The 23,430-nt window shown below is 48.4% G+C and overlaps 1 protein-coding gene across 6 annotated transcripts in view; it reads left to right on the plus strand.

The window, feature by feature from the left end:
* The first annotated feature begins 497 nt into the window (after positions 1 to 497).
* The window catches only part of DMPK (DM1 protein kinase), a 49,654-nt gene continuing 26,721 nt past the window's right edge, over positions 498 to 23,430 (plus strand). For all 6 annotated transcript variants that reach the window (XM_081922038.1, XM_081922039.1, XM_081922040.1 and 3 more), the window contains exon 1: positions 498 to 800. In XM_081922038.1, the coding sequence (XP_081778164.1) occupies positions 641 to 800 (160 nt within the window). In that variant the 5' untranslated portion in view covers positions 498 to 640. The remainder of the gene's footprint in view (positions 801 to 23,430) is intronic.

The following is a 23,430-nucleotide window of genomic DNA, read 5'->3' on the forward strand; positions in this document are numbered from 1 at the left end:
GAGCCACTGCCAAAATTTGCGCAAGGTTTCTTTTTGCAGTGCGCAAAAGCGAAGGGAGAAGGGAGACCCAGGTCTTGCACGTTTGTGGGGCCTGGTTGGGTGTGCTTGTGTGATTCAAGGGGAGAGCTGCTAGTGAGAGGGAGGGGGCGAGGGGTGTTTGTCCATGTGAGAGAGAGGGGGGCAGGGGAGGAGCGTGGGTGTGTTTTCGGACCACAGAAAAGGAGGGACAACGGTGCGCAAGGCAGCAGAAAGGACGGGGACAGTGGCGTGCGCCAGGGACAAGAGCGCACAAGTCCCTGTGTGCCCGGCGAGAAAGACTGGCAGTTCGGACAGCGTGAGAGAGGGAAAAGTCTGGGAAAGTTTGTGCGGGGAGAAGGCTGAATGTGAGACAGAGAGAAAGAGCCACGCGCATCTCCAGCAGCCGCCAGAAAGCTGCTCTCTCCATCCCGCCCGCCATTCTGGACCACCCTGTGGGCTTCTAGAAGCCGGGTTGATCGCCCAGGAAGGAGAAGACTGTGCCCCCCATGGGGCAGGGGGGTGCCAGCCTGGCATAGAGGACGCAAGCCAGGGCGGCTCCTGCCAGCCGTCCCTGGATGTGGCAGGAGGCACGGCAGACGCTGGGGTGCCCCCCGCCCCTGCCATGGCTGCCGAGGTGCGACTGAAGAAACTGGAGGAGCTGGTCCTGGACCGGAGCGCTGTGGGTCTGGAGACCTTGGTGGACCTTCTGCTCTGCGTGCACCACGAGCTGAGCACGTCGCCCCTGGCCCAGGAGAAATACATCATGGAGTTTTTACAGTGGGGTGAGTCTGCCAGATCCTTGCTGGAAACCTTCCTATCCAGGCTTGCAAATAGCCACTGGCCTGGTAGCTGGACAGGGAAGCCTTTTCAAAGTAAAAGAAAAAAAAGAAGGAGATAGCCTCCTCCTTTTTTCTGTTGTTGTGCCACAGCCAACCTCCTTAGAGCTAGTAAAAATGGGCTTGTGGCTTTTTGGGGGGACATAGAAGCCCAGCTTTCTTTACCTGTGCCCAGATCCCACAAGCTGCCCTTTAATACTGGAATCTGAGGCCCCTTTCTCTCTCCCAGTGGCTATTTTACATTGTGCTTCCTGAATGTTCTCCTATAGTTGCCTTGTCGGTCTTTAGCAATGGTCTTATAAGGTAGCCTTTTCCCCTGTCGCTTGTCTCCAGCTAGAGTGATAAACTGCCTCTGTTCCTGGATGTTCCACTTAGCTATTATGGTCAATAGCCATCGATAGACCTCCGCTCCACAGTGGGTTTGTTAAACCCCATAAAGTCATTCCACCTTACTGTTCCGGTTTTGCGGAAGGGGGGAAAACCGAGGCCCTGGAATCACGCAATTTGCAGATTGGGCTGCAAAACCAGTGTCTCCTATATTCTCCGCAGTGACACACCCACCCATGTCCATCTAAACTTGATTTGTTCTCTCGCTGTCCTGCCCGATTTAGAAACCTGGTTAGCTCCTGCACACTCTGTGCTGCTTCCTTTCCCCGCCTCCCCCAAACGGATCTTTCCCCTGTGACTCGGTTTCCCTCTTGTCCCTACAGCTTCCCTCCTCCTTTGTGATGATCTCATCTTTGCTCCGCTGGGTTTGCCAGTGAGTAGAGCCACAGCTCAGACTTTTAAGAACCTCCTGCAAGGAGTGGCCTCTGTATAGACCTGTTATTGATACTAGTAACACATGCCTGGCCCCTAGGCTGGTGGTCGTCCTGCCGTCCAGGACCTCGAAACCTTGTGAATCAGGTCCAACAGGATAGCTCAGCTGGTTAGAGCGTGGTGCTGATAATCCCAAGGTTTCGATCCCCCATTGGGACAGCCGCAAATTCCTGCATCGCAGGGGGTTGGTCTAGATGACCCCCTGGGTCCCTTCCAACTCTGTTATTCTATGAAAACAGGCTAGTCCCTACCCCTGCTAGCGTAAGTTAAAAAGAGTTGGACTAGGATTTGGGAGTCAAGGGTTCACATCTCAACTTGGCCCAAGAAGCTTGTTGGGAAATATTGGCTAGTGTCTCTCTCTCTGGATGGATCTACACACAGGGGGAAAACCCCCCCGCTATAAATAAATCATAAATTAAATTGTTACAACAAAAGGGGGAAAAACCCTATGTAAAATCTCATAGGAAAGTTTTGTGCTCTACAGCACCATCTGGTGTTGAATGTTTATAGTGCATTTAAAACACTGTTGTTGTAGCTGAGTCCTCTCAGCCTAGCCTACCTCACAAGGTTGTTTTGAGGATAAAACGAGAGCTACGTAAGCCACTTTAAATTCTTTGGATGAAAGGCAGGATATAAATTTAAGAATGCTGCCCCAGGCTCTTTTGGGAGGAATGTCGATTGAATGAGTAATATAAAAGAAATCCAGTAATAAATGAAATAGCATGTTGAAGACCCCAAAAGGGAAAAAAATTATTTTGCGGTTGACAAGCTTTGCCTGGCTGGTTGCTTGCGGTTCATTTCTTCCTCTCGTTGGTGGTGCTGGTGGGGTTGAGGAGTGGGGAGCTCCCCATTGATAAAAGAGAGGTCAACAAATTGCACCCAGAAAGAGGTTTGGTTCCATTGCAAGGGGTTGGACTAGATAACCGTTTGGGTCCCTTCCAGCTCTACAGATTCTGTGATGGGAATCTCCTTTACACCAAACTGGGCATCTTCGTGCCATCTGTACAGGGGTCCTTTAAAAAAAAAAAAAGAAAAATGAAAAACCATTTAATCTATTGTCTAATGACACTTCCTCATAGCCGAGTAAGATTGTCTCCCATAAACACGGTTTTAACAATGAGTCTGTAAGTGACTGTGGAGGCCAGTTCTGGACCCACACGTCCTTCCAGTTGGGACATTAGTTCCCGGGCAGGAGTTGATCACGGTGTGGATTTGCCAAGCATGCCTTCCTTCCTCTTAGCACGTTTCTCTCTTGCGTCCTGAGTTCGAGTGTCTTCAAAGCCCATGACACCTTTGGTAAAGGCTGTTCTCCAACTGGAGCGCTCGCAGGCCAGTGTTTCCCAGTTGTCTGTGTTTATACTACATTTTTTAAAGATTTGCCTTGAGAGAGTCCTTAAACCTCTTTTGTTGACCACCAGCATTACCAGAATGAGGTGTCGAAGGCTGGATTTCTGCCTTTGATTTTTGTAGCTCCCCACACTCACGCCCAACAAAGGTTGCTTTTTTCCTTGACTGGGAAGGAAAGGCTCATTGTGTCCCTTGATTCTCATCAGCCCCGCTGTGGCCAAAGATTAGTCCAGGAGGCAGGATCTCTAAGAATCACAGATTTGGAATTGGAAGGGACCTCCCATGATCATCTAGTCCACCCCCCCTGCAGTGCAGTTCTTCACTTTGAACTTCCCAGGTTTTTCACGCAGCAGATGCTTGCATCTCATGTTTCTTGGCGCTTGGTTGGCTTGCTAGTTGCATTTTAGAGAACGGGCAAATTCCCACCCCACCGTTGGTGTTTCATTTAAGGCGCTTTAACCCCATGGCCAACTGCTTAGAGTTGCGTTTCAGCAGGAGCGGCAGAGAAGCTGCCCGCAGAAATAAATAAATGTAGAAACAGAAGCGTTCGAGAGGGCAGGGAATGCAAGGCGCTGAGCTCGCAGCCGAACACACAAAAAGCCCACACCGTATCCTGCCTCCAGTTCACCTGCTGGGGAGAAACCCAGATATTCCAGCTCCCTTTGCTCAGATCTGTTTGTTGTTTGAGTGCGAACAGCTGTGAATAACGTACTGTAATGGGATTTTCGCCTTTCTTTCCTTTGAAGTGTACAGAAGCTGGGGATAGGATGCTGTCTTCCTCTTCTTCTTCTTTAAATAGAAGCAGGTTTTAATACCAGTCTTATTCAGGGTGGCGTGCCTTTTTAGGGTTTAGTTCTGGAAATCGGGTCAGTTCTTGGTGGATATCTGCACCCTGCGAACTGTTGCAGCTGGATGTTGTGGGGAACACATTTGTGCGCCAAGAAGAAGCCATGAACTGCCCTCACCCCTTCCTGTGGCCACTTCTGCCATGCGTGAATAAATTTGAAAGCGGTTAGTCAGTGCGGTGTAGCAGTTTGGGTATCAGACTAGGACCTGGGCCAGTCTCCTCTCAGACCGGCCTACCTCGCAAGGTTGCAGTGGGGATGACTTCAGGAGGGGGAGATTCGTGTACGTCACGCTTTGAGCTCCTTGGAGAAAAAAATGTGGGATATAATGGCAAATAATGAATCTCCAGGGCTCAGTCTAAAAGTTATTGCTGTTCAAGCATGCCTGGAATTTAAGTGTTTTGATCCAGACGCTCTGCTGAACCCAGGCAGGTAGAACTTACATGCAAAGGAGGTTCTAATTACTGAATAGCGAGAGAGGCACTTTGCACATGTCTAGGAGTCATCTTGCTCCTATTTGGACGATTCCAGAGCTGAGCCCTGGCACTCAACCACGTCTGTGTATGTGTGCATGGAACGGAGCCCTCAAAGTCCTTGCTGGCATTTTACGGACATATAAAAAGCCCTTTCAATAGCACATGCCAGCGACCAGGAGTTCCCGGCTACATGTTTGTTTGTGTTTTGTGTTTTTTTCTAAAATAAGGGGCTCTAGTCTTTGGAACTGCAAAGGGAACTTCCTGGAAAACGGCGAGCCGCCTTTGCAAAGAGGACTCTGGGCATCACGGTGGCCGTATTATTTGTTGTCCCTGTTCCGTTCTCTCGCAGTCTCTCGCAAGCTTTGTGTTAGCTGCGACAGAAAGGGAGAGAGCAGACAAGGGAGGGTTGTGCAGACTGTTCTGGCAGCTTCCTTTTCAACACCGCCGCCACAGCAAAGCACGCACGCCATCCCACCCCCTTGGCCGTGCACAGACTGCCTTTTGTGGACAAGATGGCATAGCCCTACCCCCTTTACCAGGGAGATCCGGCCGTGCGTGTTCCTGCGACGGCCGGGGCTTGTGTGAGATGTTGCTTGGGCCACGGAGACTTTGCAAAACGCCATAAAAGGCTGCCTGCTATGGACATGCACTCTCCATGTGCCCGTTTGGCTCCCTCGCGTCGTCTTCCTCGCCTCCTCCTCCTTCTCTCCCCCCCCTGCTCCCCACTCCAAACCATGCTATTGGGGGGGGGCTCAGTTCCAGGCCTAACACATGCTTGCAATCTCTGCTCATTTCTGTGCCATTAATTTCCTATCGTCGTGAGAATGGCACCAAACGGAGAGGGGCAGCTCATGCTGCAGAAGACAGAATCGGGATTCAAAATGACCTTAACGGATTGGAGAACTGGGCCCATCCATGCTAATAAAATGAATTTCAGTAGAGACAAATGTAAGGTAAAAAAGCCAATGCAATTCTGGGCTGCATCAATAGGAGTATAGCATCTAGATCAAGGGAGGTAATAGTGCCACTGTATTCTGCTCTGGTCAGACCTCACCTGGAGTACTGTGTCCAGTTCTGGGCACCACAGTTCAAGAAGGACACTGACAAACTGGAACGTGTCCAGAGGAGGGCAACCAAAATGGTCAAAGGCCTGGAAACGATGCCTTATGAGGAACGGCTAAGGGAGCTGGGCATGTTTAGCCTGGAGAAGAGGAGGTTAAGGGGTGATATGATAGCCATGTTCAAATATATAAAAGGATGTCACATAGGGGAGGGAGAAAGGTTGTTTTCTGCTGCTCCAGAGAAGCGGACACGGAGCAATGGATCCAAAGTACAAGAAAGAAGATTCCACCTAAACATTAGGAAGAACTTCCTGACAGTAAGAGCTGTTCGACAGTGGAATTTGCTGCCCAGGAGTGTGGTGGAGTCTCCTTCTTTGGAGGTCTTGAAGCAGAGGCTTGACAACCATCTGTCAGGAGTGCTCTGATGGTGTTTCCTGCTTGGCAGGGGGTTGGACTCGATGGCCCTTGTGGTCTCTTCCAACTCTATGATTCTATGATTCTAAGGTTCTGCACGTGGGCAGGAAGAACCAGATGCACAAATATAAGACAAGGGACACTTGGCTTATTAGCAGTTCATGTAAAAAGGATCTGGGGGTCTTGGTGGACCACAAGTTTACAATGAGTCAACAGTGTGATGCAGCAGCAAAAAAAGCTAATGTTATTCTAGGCTGTGGCATCAACAGAAGTCTAGTGTCGGAAGTAATAAAGGTAAAGGTAAAGGACCTCTGACAGTTAAGTCTAGTTGCGGACGACTCTAGGGTTGCGGCGCTCATCTCGCTTTACAGGCCGAGGGAGCCGACGTTTGACCGCAGACACTTTTTCCGGGTCATGTGGCCAGCATGACTAAGCCGTTTCTGGTGAAACCAGAGCAGCACACGGAAACACCGTTTACCTTCCCGCCAGAGTGGTACCTATTGATCTACTTGCACTTTGACGTGCTTTCAAACTGCTAGGTTGGCAGAAGCAGGGACCCAGCAACGGGAGCTCACCCCGTCGCGGGGATTCGAACCGCCGACCTTCTGATCAACAAGTCCTAGGCTCTGTAGTTTACACCACAGCACCACCCGCGTCCCACAAGGGAAGTAATAGTGCCACTCTATTCTGCCATGGTCAGACCACACCTGGAATACTGTGTCCATTTCTGGGCACCACAGTTTAAGAAGGATGTTGACAAGCTGGGAGGTGGGCAGAGGAGGGCAACCAAGATGATCAAGGGTCTGGAAACCAAGCCTGATGAGGAATGGTTGAGGGAGTTGGGCATACTTAGCCTGGAAAAGAGGAGACTGAGAGGAGATATGAGAGCCATCTTCACATACAGTGGTACCTCGGGTAACAACTTAATTCGTTCTGGAGGTCGGTTCTTAACCTGAAACTGTTCTTAACCTGAGGTACCACTTTACCTAAGGGGGCCTCCCGCTGCCGTGCGATTTCTGTTCTCATCCTGAAGCAAAGTTCTCAACCTGAGGTACTATTTCTGGGTTAGCAGAGTCTGTAACCTGAAGCATCTGTAACCCAAGGTACCGCAGTATCTCAAGGACTGTCATATGGAAGAAGGAACAAGTTTGTTTCCTCCGGGTCTGGAGGGTAGGACTCGAACAAGAAAGGAGATTCTGGCTAAACATCAGGAATAACTTTCTGACAGTAAGAGCTGTTTGATAGTAGGTCTCTGTCGAGAGGCTGTGGACCTTCCTTGCTGGTTTTTAAGCAGAGGTTGGATAGATTAGGCTGATCGCCAAAGAATGGATGCTTTTGAATTCTGGTGCTGGAGGAGATTCTTGAGAGTCCCATGGACTGCAAGAAGATCCAACCTCTCCATTCTGAAGGAAATCAGCCCTGAGTGCTCACTGGAAGGACAGATCCTGAAGCTGAGGCTCCAAGACTTTGGCCACCTCATGAGAAGAGAAGACTCCCTGGGAAAGACCCTGATGTTGGGAAAGATGGAGGGCACAAGGAGAAGGGGACGACAGAGGACGAGATGGTGGGACAGTGTTCTCGAAGCTACCAGCATGAGTTGGACCAAACTGCGGGAGGCAGTGGAAGACAGGAGTGCCTGGCGTGCTCTGGTCCAGGGGGTCACAAAGAGTCGGACACGACTAAACAACTAAACAACAAAAACAGGGAGCTTCCTTATACAGGTTACAGACGCTTCAGGTTACAGACTCTGCTAACCCAAAAATAGTACCTCAGTTTAAGAGCTTTGCTTCAGGGTGAGAAGTCTGTTTCAGGTTAAGAACAGTTTCAGGTTAGGAACGGACCTCCGGAATGAATTAACTACGTAACCAGAGGTAGCACTGTAACCATGTCCTATTTGGGGAATACCGAATTCAGCCTTGACCACACTGACCGCCTACAGCTCTCCAGGAGATGCCATGGGGGGATTGAACCTGAGATCTGCATGGAAAAGATGATGCTCTAACCACTGTGCTACGGCCCTGCCCCAGCAAATGACCAACCCTGTAGGAAACTGAAGGCCAGCAAGCTGACTGTTATGTATATGATTATATTTTTGCTGTCTTTGGTTTGGTGGGGGGGAATTATTTGGATTTTCTGAAGCAGGATTAAAAGTTCGGGGAGGGTGGAAGGGTTTCTAAAAAAGCAGGAAGTTTAGTACAGTGATACCTCAGGTTACATACGCTTCAGGTTACATACGCTTCAGGTTACAGACTCCGCTAACCCAGAAATAGTGCTTCAGGTTAAGAACTTTGCTTCAGGATGAGAACAGAAATCGTGCTCTGGTGGCGTGGCAGCAACAGGAGGCCCCATTAGCTAAAGTGGTGCTTCAGGTTAAGAACAGTTTCAGGTTAAGAACGGACCTCCGGAACGAATTAAGTACTTAACCGGAGGTACCACTGTAGCATAATCGCAGTGCTTTTTTTTTCTTAAACAAATGTTTAGGGGTACTCTCATTTTGACTCAGGAAAATCACCATTTTATAGTTCGAACCGGGGGAAATAAATGCAGTAAATGGACAAAAGTACAAGATTCAAAAAATGTTTAGGGGTATGCATAGCCCTGCGTCCTCCCAGAAAAATAGCACCGCGTAATCCTATGTATGTTTAGTAAGCCCCACAGATTTCAATGCAGGAATCTTTTGCCAAACGTCAGACGCAAAGCCACGACTCTGAGATAAAGAGGCGCATGTACTCTCTCTCTATCTCTCTCTCTCTCTCTCTCTCTCTCTCTCTGCGACCTTTGGGTATATATTGTAGAACTGTGGAGTCCATCACCCTTTGCTGCCAGGGGATCAGCTGCAGTTGTCGATTGGCAAAAAGCACTCTGCACGTGCTCCGGAACATCCCCTCTGGCGTCGTTTCTGCAAAAACCCCATGGCTGAGGCCCGGCACGGAAACGGTTTCTGAGTGAGAGCCCAAACTTTGGGCTTCGGCAGGCTTGCGTCCTGAAAAAGTTTCCATGCGCAGGAATTCCACACACACACAAAAACCCTCTGTTCTCCCGTGCTAGTATGCAAGAGAGTCTCCGAGGGCCCTGCTTGGAATCTGAGAATTGCTGCAAGCCCAGATTCCCAACCCATCATCTCCTGCCCGAAATAGGAAGCCACCGAAAGGGGAGCAAAGCAGCTGGTTTCGGACAGAATCTGACAAATGCCCCAGGGCAGCTTGGAAGGAATCCCCTCTCTCTTTCTCTCCCCCCCCCATTCTAGATGGAGGGTTGGGGGTTTTTGTTTTGGAGGGGGGGTTCTTTTTTTTAAGTACCCCAAAATATCAAGCCATTGGATCTGTTGTGTGTATGCAGCTTTCCACTGTAGGAGACTGAGTGAGGCCTTTGTAGGTCGCAGCTAACAGATTCACAGACACTGCATCCACCCATCCAACTCAGCTGTTTGTGTGAAACCATTCTTGCAGTTTCCAGTTGGAACTCCCTGCCTCTTGATTTCAGTTCGGGCTCTTTCGCCGTTCTCTTTTTGGGCATCTGAAAACCACTTTGCTTTGGACTTCCCAGATGTTTAGAAAGTCAGTGCGAGTTTTCATCTGTTTTTAGTCCGTTGTTATTTTGGCTTTTCGAACATCTCACGCTATTGCTGCTAGTTTTTCCTATTGATAGATTTTATTGTTTTTGTAAACCTGGCTTGAGGTTTTTTGGTTTTATTTTGGTTTTACAGCCAAGCAGCGTATAATAAATAATAATAATAATAATAATAATAATAATAATAATAATAATAATAATAAATTTATTTATTTACTTATACCCCGCCTATCTGGCTGAGTTTCCTCAGCCACTATGGGCGGCTCCCAATCAAGTGTTAAAAACAGTACAGCGTTAAATATTAAAAACTTCCCCGAACAGGGCTGCCTTCAGATGACTTTTAAAGAGAAGATAGCTGCTTATTTCCTTCACATCTAAAGGGCGTTCCACAGGGCGGGCGCCACTACCGAGAAGACCCTCTCTCTGGTAGTCTCGTAATCTGGGGAACCGGGTTCGATTCCCCGCTCCTCCACATGCAGCTGCTGGGTGACCTTGGGCCAGTCACACTTCTCTGAAGTCTCTCAGCCCCACTCACCTCACAGAGTGTTTGTTGTGGGGGAGGAAGGGAAAGGAGAATGTTGGCCGCTTTGAGACTCCTTAAAGGGAGTGAAAGGCGGGATATCAAATCCAAACTCTTCTTCCTCTTCTTCTTCTTCTTTCTCCTGCTTGGGAGGGTAGGACTCGAACCAAAGGCTTCAGGCTACAAGAAAGGAGATTCTGACTAAACATCAGGCATAACTTTCTGACAGCAAGAGCCATTTGACAGGGAGACGGACTCCCTCAGGAGGTTGTGGACTCCCCTTCCTTGGTGGTTACATATGTGTGTGTGTGTGTAATTAGTTTTTTAACATACCATTTTCAACAATTATTAAACATACTTTTATATCTTATACAATTTTTTTTTACTTCCATCAATCACATCTGAAAATTTTCCACTCTTATCACTTAATTGACATTTTTTACTTTCACTATAGGGACGCGGGTGGCACTGTGGGTTAAACCACTGAGCCTAGGGCTTGCCAATCAGAAGGTTGGCGGTTCGAATCCCCGCCATGGGGTGAGCTCCCGTTGCTCAGTCCCTGCTCCTGCCAACCTAGCAGTTCGAAAGCACGTCAAAGTCAAGTAGATAAATTGGTACCACTCCAGCGGGAAGGTAAACGGCGTTTCCGTGCGCTGCTCTGGTCCGCCAGAAGCGGCTTAGTCATGCTGGCCACATGACCTGGAAGCTGTACGCCGGCTCCTTCGGCCAATAAAGCGAGATGAGCGCCGCAACCCCACAGTCGGTCACAATTGGACCTAATGGTCAGGGGTCCCTTTACCTTTTTACTTTCACTAGTACATTTAAATATCATAACTAATATCTCTCTTCTTTGCAATATTTCATATATTTCTCCTTACAAAACTTCTAGCGTAATTTGTTCATTACAGTTGCTCTTCAAGTACAGTGGTACCTCAGGTTACATACGCTTCAGGTTACAGACTCCGCTAACCCAGAACTAGTACCTTGGGTTAAGTACTTTGCTTCTGGATGAGAACAGAAATCGTGCTCCGGCCGCGCGGTGGCAGTGGGAGGCCCCATTGACCAAAGTGGTGCTTCAGGTTAAGAACAGTTTCAGGTTAAGAATGGACCTCCGGAACGAGGTCCCGAGGTACCACTGTAATTCGTATATTTCTTCCAATCTTCTGTAAATCTCTGGTCCCGCAGGTTTCGAATCCTTCCCGTCGTTTTATCCAATTCTGCGTAGTCCATTAATTTTGTCTGCCATTCTTCTTTCGTCGATATTCCTTGGTGGTTTCTAAGCAGAGGTTGGATGGCCACCTGTCATGGATGCTTTAGCTGAGATTCCTGCATTGCAGGGGGTTGGACTAGATGACCACAGGGGTCCCTTCCACGAATCTATGATTTTTTGAAGTAAATTAATCCTGGGCCATTTGTTCTCAAAGGGGGTTGTTCAACCCACCCCCAACGTCACTGGGCAAGGTTGGCTTGGCAGGAGGAGATGCCAGTTGGCCTCTTGGCTTGGTGCCACGAGGCAGTTGGCCATGCCTGGAATTTGACAGTGCTTCTCCTCACAGAGCATGGAAAGGAAAAAGTGACCGGGGTGGCGGTCGATGACAGGGACGTAAAACATCCTAACAAATTTTAGAAGTCGGCCTGGAGAGGGGAAAGAGATACCGAATGCAATACATCTGCAAGAGCAGGAGAGATCTGTCGTTTTCAGTACAGCGGTACCTCGGGTTAAGTACTTAATTCGTTCCGGAGGTCCGTTCTTAACCTGAAACTGTTCTTAACCTGAAGCACCACTTTAGCTAATGGGGCCTCCTGTTGCGCCACCGGATGCCCAGTTTGGTGAACTGTTCTGCGTTGGATCAAAAGCGTTTGCTGTTTTAATTGCAGGGCGAAATGGAATGGCTGGCAAAGCTGCCATCTTGAGCAATGTTGTCATCAGCCCCCCCCCCCCCATAGTGCTTTATTGCGGGGGCACAAGATCTAACCAATTTTCAGTTGCTAGTCTCAGGTTGTTGTTTTTTAAGTGAACCTAAGAACATAACATAAAGGGTGGCCCTGTGGGTTAAACCACAGAGCCTAGGACTTGCCGATCAGAAGGTCGGCGGTTCGAATCCCCGTGACGGGGTGAGCTCCCGTTGCTCGGTCCCTGCTCCTGCCAACCTAGCAGTTTGAAAGCACATCAAAAGTGCAAGTAGATAAATAGGTACCACTCCGGCGGGAAGGTAAACGGTGTTTCCGTGCACTGCTCTGGTTCGCCGGAAGCGGCTTAGTCATGCTGGCCACATGACCCGGAAGCTGTACGCGAGCTCCCTCGGCCAATAAAGCGCCGCAACCCCAGAGTCAGCCACGACTGGACCTAACGGTCAGGGGTCCCTTTACCTTTTAAGAACATAACGTTGCACAACACCCCGATCCCTGAGCAGATTCCAGGGGTTCCAGACACTTACTCTGGGTTCGTGTTTCCATTGGAAATGAGGCCCATAGGTAGCAGTGGTGTCTTTATGATATATGGTTTCTTTACACATATATACAACCTGAGCTCATGTATGATGGAGGGGTTCATAGCTTTAACACCCAGAAGGATATTGTTTCTCCCATAGCTGCAGCCTTGGATTCAAACAAGAACCAAACATATCTCTCTCTCTCTCTCTCTCTCTCTCTCTCTCTCTCTCTCTCTCTCTCTCTCTCCATCTTGCTGCTTTTTCCTTTGGCTCACATCACCGAACCCTTTGCCTTTTTTCCTAACTACCAGCCGTTTGCATCTCGCACAGATCCACTTCCTTTGTTCCCTTTAATAGCTCATCGCCCAGGCGATCACCTCACCAGGAAGCTAGCCTAGCTTCTCTTTTAACACATGCTGGATCGAGGGGTTAGAAGGGTCTCAGCATACAGCCCACCTGCCCCTAACTCCTAATAATAAGAAGAGTCCCACTGGATCAGGCCAAGGGCCCATCTACCCCAGGATCCTGCCCTCTCCGTGGCCAACCTGAAGCCTCTGGGAACTTGATACCACAGCACTCTCTCCAGCGAATATCCTCCACAAATTCATCTACTCCCCTTTGAAACCATTCAAGCAGGTGGCCATAATTACAACTTGCGGGAGCAAATTCCATTCTACTGGCATGTGAGGGATGCAGGTGGCGCTATGGGTTAAACCACAGAGCCTAGGACTTGCTGATCAGAAGGCTGGCAATTCGAATCCCCGCGACGGGGTGAGCTCCCATTGCTCGGTCCCTGCTCCTGCCCACCTAGCAGTTTGAAAGCACGTCAAAGTGCAAGTAGATAAATAGGTACCACTCCGGCGGGAAGGTAAATGGCGTTTCCATGCGCTGCTCTGGTTCGCCAGAAGTGGCTTAGTCATGCTGGCCACATGACCCGGAAGCTGAACGCCGGCTCCCTCGGCCAATAAAGCGAGATGAGCGCAGCAACCCCAGAGTCGGCCACGACTGGACCTAATGGTCAGGGGTCCCTTTACCTTACTGGCATGTGGCTACTAGTCACCTGGGTTTTTGCATCCTTGAGATGAGAAGATGATTTGTAAGCTAGAACTTCCTTTATTGACTCCCAATTGTCTGCTAGTTTGATTTGCATTAACTGAGTGGTCAAACTGATTTTAACCCCTAATCAGACTGGAGGTGATTCATACTGTGAGCTGGTCACTGGCAACAGGTTGTTTTAAAATATAGTTCCTGAATTTGTTTTCAAGCTGACAGCATCCAAGAGAACCTTACAGTAAAACGAATCAAGCCGTTAATAATAGATTTAAAGCTGACACCGTTCGTTGTAAAGAATGAATGGAAACAATCGTCTAAAAAGCCCTTTACATTCAGAATGCTGTTTTGTTCATTCTGTCTACTTTCTAACCTTATCTCAGGGCTCACTTCTGTTGGGTCCAGGATTTGTTCTGTTTGCCCCACGTTTGCTAGGCATGGGTCTGAGAGGTTTTTCTTCCATCCTGCCTCTCCCCCCAGAAAAACCTGCTCTTTACTGCTGAATCAGAACAAACGTCAATCCCTGATTGACATGTCTTCCATCATCAGTGGGTTTTCCCATGGAAAGTGGCAGGATGAAAGAAAAAACCTCTACGACCGAGTCCTAGGACAAATGGAAATGTAGATGATCCCTAAGTCATGTTGTTTTTTTTTGTTTTTGTTTTAAAGAAGAAGATACAACTAAAAAATTTCAAAACTATTTTGAGATTGTAAGAGGTAGTAATTCTCTGGACAACGCTGTATTGGGACCCTGGCGTTCCCAGAAAGTGTTCCTACAATAACTTGGGGCTTTTGCTCTGAAATAAGACGTTATTTTCGGCATTACAGTGGTATCTCAGGTTACATACGCTTCAGGTTACATAAGCTTCAGGTTACAGACCCCGCTAACCCAGAAATAGTGCTTCAGGTTAAGAACTTTGCTTCAGGATGAGAACAGAAATTGTGCTCCGGTGGTGCAGCAGCAGTGGGAGGTCCCATTAGCTAAAGTGGTGCTTCAGGTTAAGAACAGTTTCAGGTTAAGAACGGACCTCCAGAACGAATTAAGTACTTAACCCGAGGTAGCACTGTACAGTGGTGCCTCGGTTTACGAATTTAATCCATTCCGGAAGTCCATTCTTAAACCAAATCCCTTCTTAAACCAAGGTGCTTTCCCTTAATAAGGCCTCCCGCCGCCGGTAAAGTTCGCAAACTTCCGGTTTTGCGGAGTTCGTAAACCAAATAGTTTGTAAACAGGGCTGTACTTAAACCGAGGTACCACTATATAGCAAGCCCAGAGGAAATTGAGCTGGGATGTAGAAACCGGCATTTTTACATCAGGTCTGCAAAACAAAAGTGTGCTGGGCCCGGGGGTAACCCGAGTAGCGCAGTCCAGGTCCAGTCCCGAATCCAGGGGGGAGAAGTCAGTCTGGCAGGTCCAAGGCAGGACACGAGGCAGAAAACCAGGCAAGGTCAGGCAGGATCACAGGCAGGTTCTTGCATACAGCAATGTTGCTCCCGCAACCTGGGGCGGGGTTCAACAGCCTTTTATCTTTGTTGGGGTAGTGGCCGGTCCTGATCCCCCGGCAACTCACCTCCTGTTTCGCCCGAAGGCAAGCACTCCTCCTGCGAGTACTCAGGTCTCTCCTTCTCTCAGACCTTAGTCTCTGCAGTTCAGGGGACGTCGGTGGGTTACTAGACCCAGGGGCCGCCTCAGTCTCCCCTGACCAAACGGTAGCGGAGCAGCTGTAAGTGATGGCCCAGCTGAAGGCAATGAGGTCATCCCCACATCTGGAGCCAGGGCAGGCTCAGGCCCCTGACTCAGCCCAGCTGGTGCTTGTTGCAGGGGAACCTGTGGGGCTCTTCAGGATCAGGCCCCAGACTTGGTTCAGGTGATGCCTGAGGCAAAGGATCCGGTGCGGACTGAGACTCCTCTGGTTCCGAGTCTGAGCCTGAGTCCCAGGCCATCACACAAAACAAAACAAAAAACCTTGCATGCTTGAGAAGTCCCCCTCTTGCAATAAGCGCCTGCCTGGGCGATGCACTCTAACATGTGTAGGCAGGTAAGACTGGAGTGAAGGGAGAGCTCCCTCCTTTTCTGGGGAACACTTGAAATATCCTGGTCCAAGAAGGGGCTCTTCCGGCATTGGGGGCATTGGGGGCAGAAGTGAAGGCAGAGTCTGTGACGGAAGCGACCAAGGTGGATTCACAAAAGGGGGTTTCTCTTTTTTAAAAAAATAATATTTATTAAAGTTTTAAAGATTACCAAAGGAAAAAGTAAAAACACCATATTAAACAAAAACGAAACAACACATCACAATAAAGAAAGAAAAAAGAAAGAAAAAGAAAAAGTGAAAAGAAAAATCAGAAAAATAAAATCCATTAAAAAACAACAACACATCGAATCTTGCCATAACTTATCTTTCATTTGCTTGTTTCCTTGACCTCCTCACACCTCCCTTTTTTGTATTCTAGTTCAGTTAACTATTTCAGCAAATCCTTTCCATCTTTTCCAATTTTTGTCCTGTAATTTATCTTAATATAATGTAACTTTACTTTCCCTCCTTTCACCAATTAACAGTCTGGTTTTTTCCTAAACCTTTAAAACATTTCTGCTAAAACCACATAACTTCATTCCAACAACCTTCTAGCATTCATTAATTTTACAATGTTTCTGTAGATAGTCTTTAAATTTCTTCCAGTCTTCCTCCACCGACTCTTCTCCCTGGTCTCGGATTCTGCCAGTCATTTCCGCCAGTTCCATGTAGCCCATCACCTTCATCTGCCATTCTTCCCGGGTGGGTAGATCTTGTGTCTTCCAGTACTTTGCAATAAGTATTCTTGCTGCTGTTGTAGCATACGTAAAAAAGGTTCTATCCTTCTTTGGCACCAATTGGCCGACCATGCCCAGGCAGAAAAGGGGGTTTCTCAGCATAGCTGTCAACTTACAGATTTGAAAATAAGGGACCGGCAGCCTCGAAAATAAGGGATCAGCAGCCAAAATAAGGGATTTTGCTTCGCTTATACAGAAATCCGGCACTGATGGAGCCATGCTGCTTTGGCTGCCACTGACTGTGTTTTGCAGGGGGTTGGACGAGATGATCCTAAGGGTCCACAACTCCCACCAAAGAAGACAAAACTGATGAACGACGTCGAGATGGCAAAGCTTACAGGCAGAATTAGAAACCAGGAAGAGGACCTCTTTAATAAAGAATGGGGAAAGTTTATAATTTAGTTGTTAAGCTATTGTCAAGAGCTACATACGTTGGTAGGATTGACAGAACACTTGTAGTAAAAATTTGAACTATGGATGGACAAATGATTTGTAAAAATAGAGTTATGAAAGGGATGCAGAGGGGGAAATCACTACATTAAGATGCTGCACTGGTTGGAGGGGATGCTAAGCAGCACGTCGGGGCTGCCGTCGTCCTGGTGCAAGGAGTTCCATCGGCCCTTCCCCACCCGAGAGAGAGATAGGGAGGGAGAGAGACTCTCACCCCTGAGCCCGGCATGAGGCAGTTGCAGCGCCGCTGAAGCGCCGCCCTTTTGCGTCCCTCCCCATACCCTCCTCTTCCTCCTCCCTCAGGCCGCCTCCTCAGCCGCCGCTGCCGCCTCCGGCTTCCCCTGGCAGTGCAGCAGAAGTCTCGCAAGAGAGGGGCTGCCTGCCCACTCACCACCACCCGTCTCCTCACGACGCGCCCCTGAGGGGGAAAAGGGAGAGACGGAGACGCGGCAGCTCGTGCACACGCTCTCTCTCTCACGACGGAGGACCCTGAGTCGCTGCTTCCCTCCCGAGCCGGGCGAACATGAAATCCGGGAAATTTAAGGGACAGCAGCAGGACACGGCGCTGGGATAAGGGAGTTTCCCGACAAATAAGGGACGGTTGACAGCTATGGTTTTTCAGACACCCCAGACTGTAGGGTTTGCACCGCTCAGATGCAGAGGACGCTGAGCAACAGCTGAGAGGGGGCTGTGGGCTCTTGGCAAACCCCCGAACAGGGCCAGGTGTCCCAGCCATCGCTCTGCTCTGCCAACTTCTGGTGCCAGACTGAAAAGTCAAAAACAGGTTGCTGAAAGAGAGCAGAAGCACGTTGGAAGTGGGGTAAGACTTTTGTGGCGGCAGTTCCTGGGGTCCATCTCTCTCTCTCTCTCTCTCTCTCTCTCGGCTCCTGAAAGGCAGAGAGGATAAACAGGTGGTGCTTGTTCACCCGCATCTAAATCTGCGCCCTTTTTTTAAAAAGCTTGCCTGCAAATTCTTAACAAATGCAGCCAGCCAGCCTCGCCATCTTGCCGCTGCCGTTTGCAGGCTTGAAAAGAAGTCAGACTTTTGCAAGAGCTGGCAAACGCGCTGCAGCAACTCAGCTGACAGGTTGTCCTCAGGAGACACGGCTGGCTCTGGTGGATTTTTCCATGAGGCTTTAAGAAGAACCCCCCCCCCAAAAAAAAAAAAACCAACAACACTGTTGCTTTCTTGCGCTGGGTTCAGGAGGGAAGGGGGGAAATGTACTAATATTAAGCCTTGGCCTCGCTGGCTTGCCTTGTGTGGCGTGTTCCCTTGAAGAAGAAAGCCTGCCCTGTTCTCCATCAGCAGCGTCTGAAAGCAGACGGGATTGCGAGGAAGCACAGAAAGATGGAGAAAGATACCCCCCCACACACACTGCACGCTCTTATTTTCATAGTAGAATCATATAATGATAGAGATGGGAGGGACCCCCAAGGGCCATCTAGCCTGACCCCCTGAAATCAGAGGCGTAGGAAGGGGGTGGGGGCGGTGGGCCACCCTGGATGTCATCACTAAGGGAGTGACATTCGGCACGCCACCTGCCCGTGACTCCCAAGCCTACCCTGAGCCGTCAGTGGGGGGGAGTGACAAAATAAATTCGCACCCGGTACCACCTGACCTTGCTACGCCTCTGCCTGCAATGCAGGAATTTCAGCTGAAGCCCCCCTGACAGATGGCCACCCAACCTCTGCTTAAAAGCCTCCAAGGAAGGAGAGTCCGCAACCTCCAGTGGCGGACTGTTCCACCGTCAAGCGGCTGTTACTGTCTGAAAATTCCACCTGATTTTTATTCGGAATCTCCTTTCTTGAATCTCTTAGTCCGATTCTCCCCTCTGGAGCATCTCGCTCCACTTCCATGTTGCAGCATTTGGAAGATGGCTCTGAGCCTCCTCTTCTCCAGGCTAAACATGCCCAGCTTCTTCAACCGTTCCTCATCAGGCTTTGTTTCCACAGCCTTGATCATCTTGGTTGTTGTCCTCTGCACAGCTTCCAGCTTGTTAATAATAATAATAATAATAATAATTTATTATTTGTAACCTGCCCAGCCACTCTGGGTGGCGTCCAACAAAGATTTAAAATACATCAAAATGTCACACATTAAAAACTTCCCTAAACAGGGCTGCTTTCAGATGTTTTCTAAATGTCAGGTAGTTGTTTATCTCTTTGACATCTGGTGGGAGGGTGTTCCACAGGGCAGGCGCCACTACTGAGAAGGCCCTCTGCCTGGTTCCCTGTAACTTGGCTTCTCGCAGTGAGGGAAACGCCAGAAGGCTCTTGGCGCTGGACCTCAGTGTCCGGGCAGAACGGTGGGGGTGGAGACGCTCCTTCAGGTATACTGGGCCGAGGCCATTTAGGGCTTTAAAGGTCAGCACCAACACTTTGAATTGTGCTCGGAAACATACTGGGAGCCAATGTAGGTCTTTCAGGACTGGTGTTATATGGCCTCGGCGGCCGCTCCCAGTCACCAGTCTGGCTGCCGCATTCTGGATTAGTTGCAGTTTCCGGGTCACCTTCAAAGGTAGCCCCACGTAGAGCGCATTGCAGTAGTCCAAGCGGGAGATAACTAGAGCATGCACCACTCTGAGGTGCCCAGAACTGGACACCGGACTTCCAACCAACCCACCCCTCCCGCTTTTTATTTTAACCTCATATCTGACTTGTTCTGTTGTTGTGGAGTTCTGATGATTGGCAGCTGTCAGCTACTTATTCTACGAGCAAAGCATTTTGCAGGAGAGCCTCTGTTTAAGATGCCAGTTAAAGCCTCTTCATTTTTATTGTTCATTTTTATTTGCTGATGGAGAACAAGCCACTTTTATTTTTATTGCCTTTTTATTGTGCGTTCGCAGTTATTTGTACTATCAGGGCAGTCATACTGTGACTCCTCTTTCGATGTCGTGTACACCCTGCAGAAATTTTGGGGTGCCTCCCCTACTTCATTTCCAACCAGTGTGTAACTTCCTGCTGAAATACTTCTTATTCCACAAATGTGTTTTGGGGGGGCGGGGGTGGTGTAGGGCTTGACCCACTTTTGTTTGAACAGTAAGTTCTAGACCTCTTATCCTATGTGAATTCCCCTCCCCTGTGTTTTTGTTAAAGCTTTCTAAGCCATTGCCTATGAATGCATCTTGTGGCAGGGAGTTCCAGAAGGTAACTTTGCATTGTGCAAAGTAATCATTTCTTTTTTCTGGCTTGAATCTATTGCTCGCCTAATAAGATGTGAGAGGGAGAAAAACAATGCTCTCTACTTTCTCCTCACCAGATATCATCTTATAAGCTTCTTATAAGCTTCTTTCTTTTTTATATTCTATTTATTTATTTATACTTTTCAAGTTTATACATTTCACTAATTTTATACATTTCACTAATTCTACATTCATTTTATAATAATAATTTATTATTTATACCCCGCCCATCTGGCTGGGCCTCCCCAGCCACTCTGGGTGGCTTCCAACAGAGTATTAAAATACAGTAGTCTATTAAACATTAAAAGCTTCCCTAAACCGGGCTGCCTTCAGATGTCTTCTAAAAGTCTGGTAGTTGTTCTTCTCTTTGACATCTAGTGGGAGGGCATTCCACAGGGCGGGTGCCACTACCAAGAAGGCCCTCAGCCTTTGACATTTCCAAACTTGACTTCCACCCCTCCTCTTTCTGCGGTTCCTTAAATTTGTTTTTAATATCTTCTGCATATCCACATTAATTTAATTTGCTCATTTATTTCGTCTTCTTAAAGTATATACTCTTCTAAAACTGCAGGTTGTTACGAAAATCCTGCCAATGTTTTTACCTGTTTATAATTTATCTGTAAATATTCGATAAACCATTTCCATTCACATATATATATATATATATATATATATATATATATATATAATCTTATAAGCTTCTATCATGTTCTACCCCGCATTGCACACTGAAACATTGTGGGCACACAAACCTCTTTCCTGGTTCAATATCTTGCAAGTCTAGCAGCTGCCAGAGAGCAAATTAACCTCTCTACCCCACGCCACCTGCAACCTGGCTCCAGTCCTGCTCCTTGAACAATGCCTTGAAGGCAAATAAATATATTTACCCAAGCAAATAATATTTCACTCCCTCTCGAAAAGCCGGTGGAACAGGGCCAGTCTCGGACGGAGAGCGCCGGGGCGTCAAAATGCAGCCGCTCTCCCCCAGACGCAACCAAGGTCAAGGCCCCATGTGTGAGAGTCCTTCTCGTGCAATATTTCGGCAGGTCCAGAGGGAAGAGAGGAGGAACAGCTGCTCAGGGTGTGAGCCTGACCTTCTTCTCTGCCTCAGCGGCGCAGGGACTGCGAAATCCCCTCTGCTGCTGAATGGCTAAAGATACACAAATCCCTTTGAGCTGGAAGCAGCCCACCAGGCAGACAGCCGAACCACCCCAAACCACAAGGCTCAATGCGCCTCTGATGGGCCACCATGCGCAGCTGGGGGAGGCCAAGTGCGCCACAACTTCTGCAGGTTCAAGAGACGGTGATGGGTTGAGCGAGCTCCGGTGGGCTTTAAAAGCGCTCGCTATACAGTGGTACCTCGGGTTACAGACGCTTCAGGTTACAGACTCCGCTAACCCAGAAATAGTGCTTCAGATTAAGAACTTTGCTTCAGGATGAGAACAGAAATCGCGCAGCAGCGGTGCGGTGGCGGCGGGAGGCCCCATGAGCTAAAGTGGTACCTCAGGTTTAGAACAGTTTCAGGTTAAGAACGGACCTCCGGAACGAATTAAGTTCTTAACCTGAGGTACCACTGTACATCTTTCCGCAGGGCCTGCAACACAGAGCTGTTCCGCCTGGCCTTTGGTCCCTCCCCTTATGGTTTTGATCTATGGGCTACTTTTAAAATGAGGCTGCATTTTAAATTGCATCTTAACCTGTATTTTAAATTGTTTTCTCTCTTTTTTTCCTATTATGTTTTTATTATAATTTTACTGGTGTTAGCCGCCCTGAGCCCAGCTCTGGCCGGTGAGCGAGGTATAAATATATTATTATTATTATTATTATTATTATTATTATTATTATTATTATTATTATATTATATCATACCCTCCAACCTTTCTCCGATGAAAATAGGGGCGTCCCATTCCATAATGATATTTTTAGTGTTTATAACCCACACATCTTACCGTGGCCCCAGCCATTCTGGGCAGCTTCTGACATATATCAAAACATAACAAAACATTAAAAGAAAAAACCCTCTCCCTGTGCAGAATTGCCTTCAGACAGCTCGGGAGTCAAATAACTCTATACCCTCCAACGTTTCTCCAGTGAAAATGGGGACGTCCTAAGGAAAAGCAGGATCAAATCAGAAACCGGGACAACTTATCTAAATGAGGGACGTCCTGGAAAATAGGGAAACTTGGAGGATTGGCAAAATATTTTGGGAAGTGGTTTCCGTGACCTCTGTGCATTCGGACGCCTTGGGGATGCGGGTGGCGCTGTGGGTTAAACCACAGAGCCTAGGACTTGCCAATCAGAAGGTTGGTGGTTTGAATCCCTGTGACGGGGTGAGCTCCCATTGCTTAGTCCCTGCTCCTGCCAACCTAGCAGTTCAAAAGCATGTCAAAAGTGCAAGTAGATAAATAGGAACCGCTCTGGCGAGAAGGTAAACGGCGTTTCCGTGCGCTGCTCTGGCTCGCCAGAAGCGGCTTAGTCATGCTGGCCACATGACCTGTACGCCGGCTTCCTCAGCCAATAAAGCGAGATGAGCGCCGCAACCCCAGAGTCGGCCACAACTGGACCTAATGGTCAGGGGTCCCTTTACCTTTACCTTTAAAGACGCCGTAACCAAATGATGTGGTTCTTGAGATCAAGGAGCAGGTTTCTGTCAGTTTTTGGGTACGGTGGGATGCAATTTTGAATCGACAGCAGGCGGCACCTTCTAAAAATGCATTGAGCAATGCTGGGTACAAGGTTCTTCATGCGCGTATGAGAGAGAAATGTCTCCATCGATAGCTACAAGTCATGAAAACTCAAAGTGGAACCTTCAGCTTCAGAGACAGTCTATCTTTGAATCCTGGAATCTGGGGAGCAAGGAACGCATTCAAGTGATTCTTGCCTTCCTGCTTTGCTTCTGCACCTTCCCCTGAGGTATTTTATGGAGAGCAGGATCCTAGATTAGATGGGACTCTCTGGTCTGATCCAATAAGGCTCCTTTTGCCCCGATTCCTGCCCTTCTGGCTGCCTTGGCAGAGGGGTAGGGTTGCCAGTGTCACACACACTCTCTCTCCTTTTCTGCCCTGGCATTAGTAGGAGGTACGCAGAAAACTTATGCTTTCCCAATCATTTCTCCCGGCTGAAAACAAACAGCCCCAGATTGTCTGCATGTTGGGTCATTGTCAAAGCCGATGGAGCATTAATTCATTTTTTTTTTAATGTGGCAAACACAGGGATCAAAGATGCCCTTTGTGCTTGCATGAGAGTGGCGGAAAATCTTCCCTGTGTGACAGAGAGCCTCTCTACACTGGTTTTTTTTTTTTTAATTGTGGGTGTAATTCTGAAGTATGTTCTTCCTGCTGCATTCATGGTAGACATTATGGATTGATGTTATTATTATTTTTTGCATTTATATGCCGCCCTATACCCTGAGGTCTTAGCATATGTTGTTCTGCCGTGCTACCCCAGTGCTGCCACACATTTAGCAGAGGACCCCTAAGGTAAAGGACCCCTGGACAGTTAAGTCCAGTCAAAGGCGACTATGGGGTTGCGGCGTTCATCTCGCATTCAGGCCGAGGGAGCCGGCGTTTGCCCACAGACAGCTTTCCGGGTTATGTGGCCG

Source organism: Podarcis melisellensis (assembly GCF_964234715.1).
Source record: "Podarcis melisellensis genome assembly, chromosome: 8".
Classification (NCBI taxonomy): Eukaryota; Metazoa; Chordata; class Lepidosauria; order Squamata; family Lacertidae; genus Podarcis; species Podarcis melisellensis.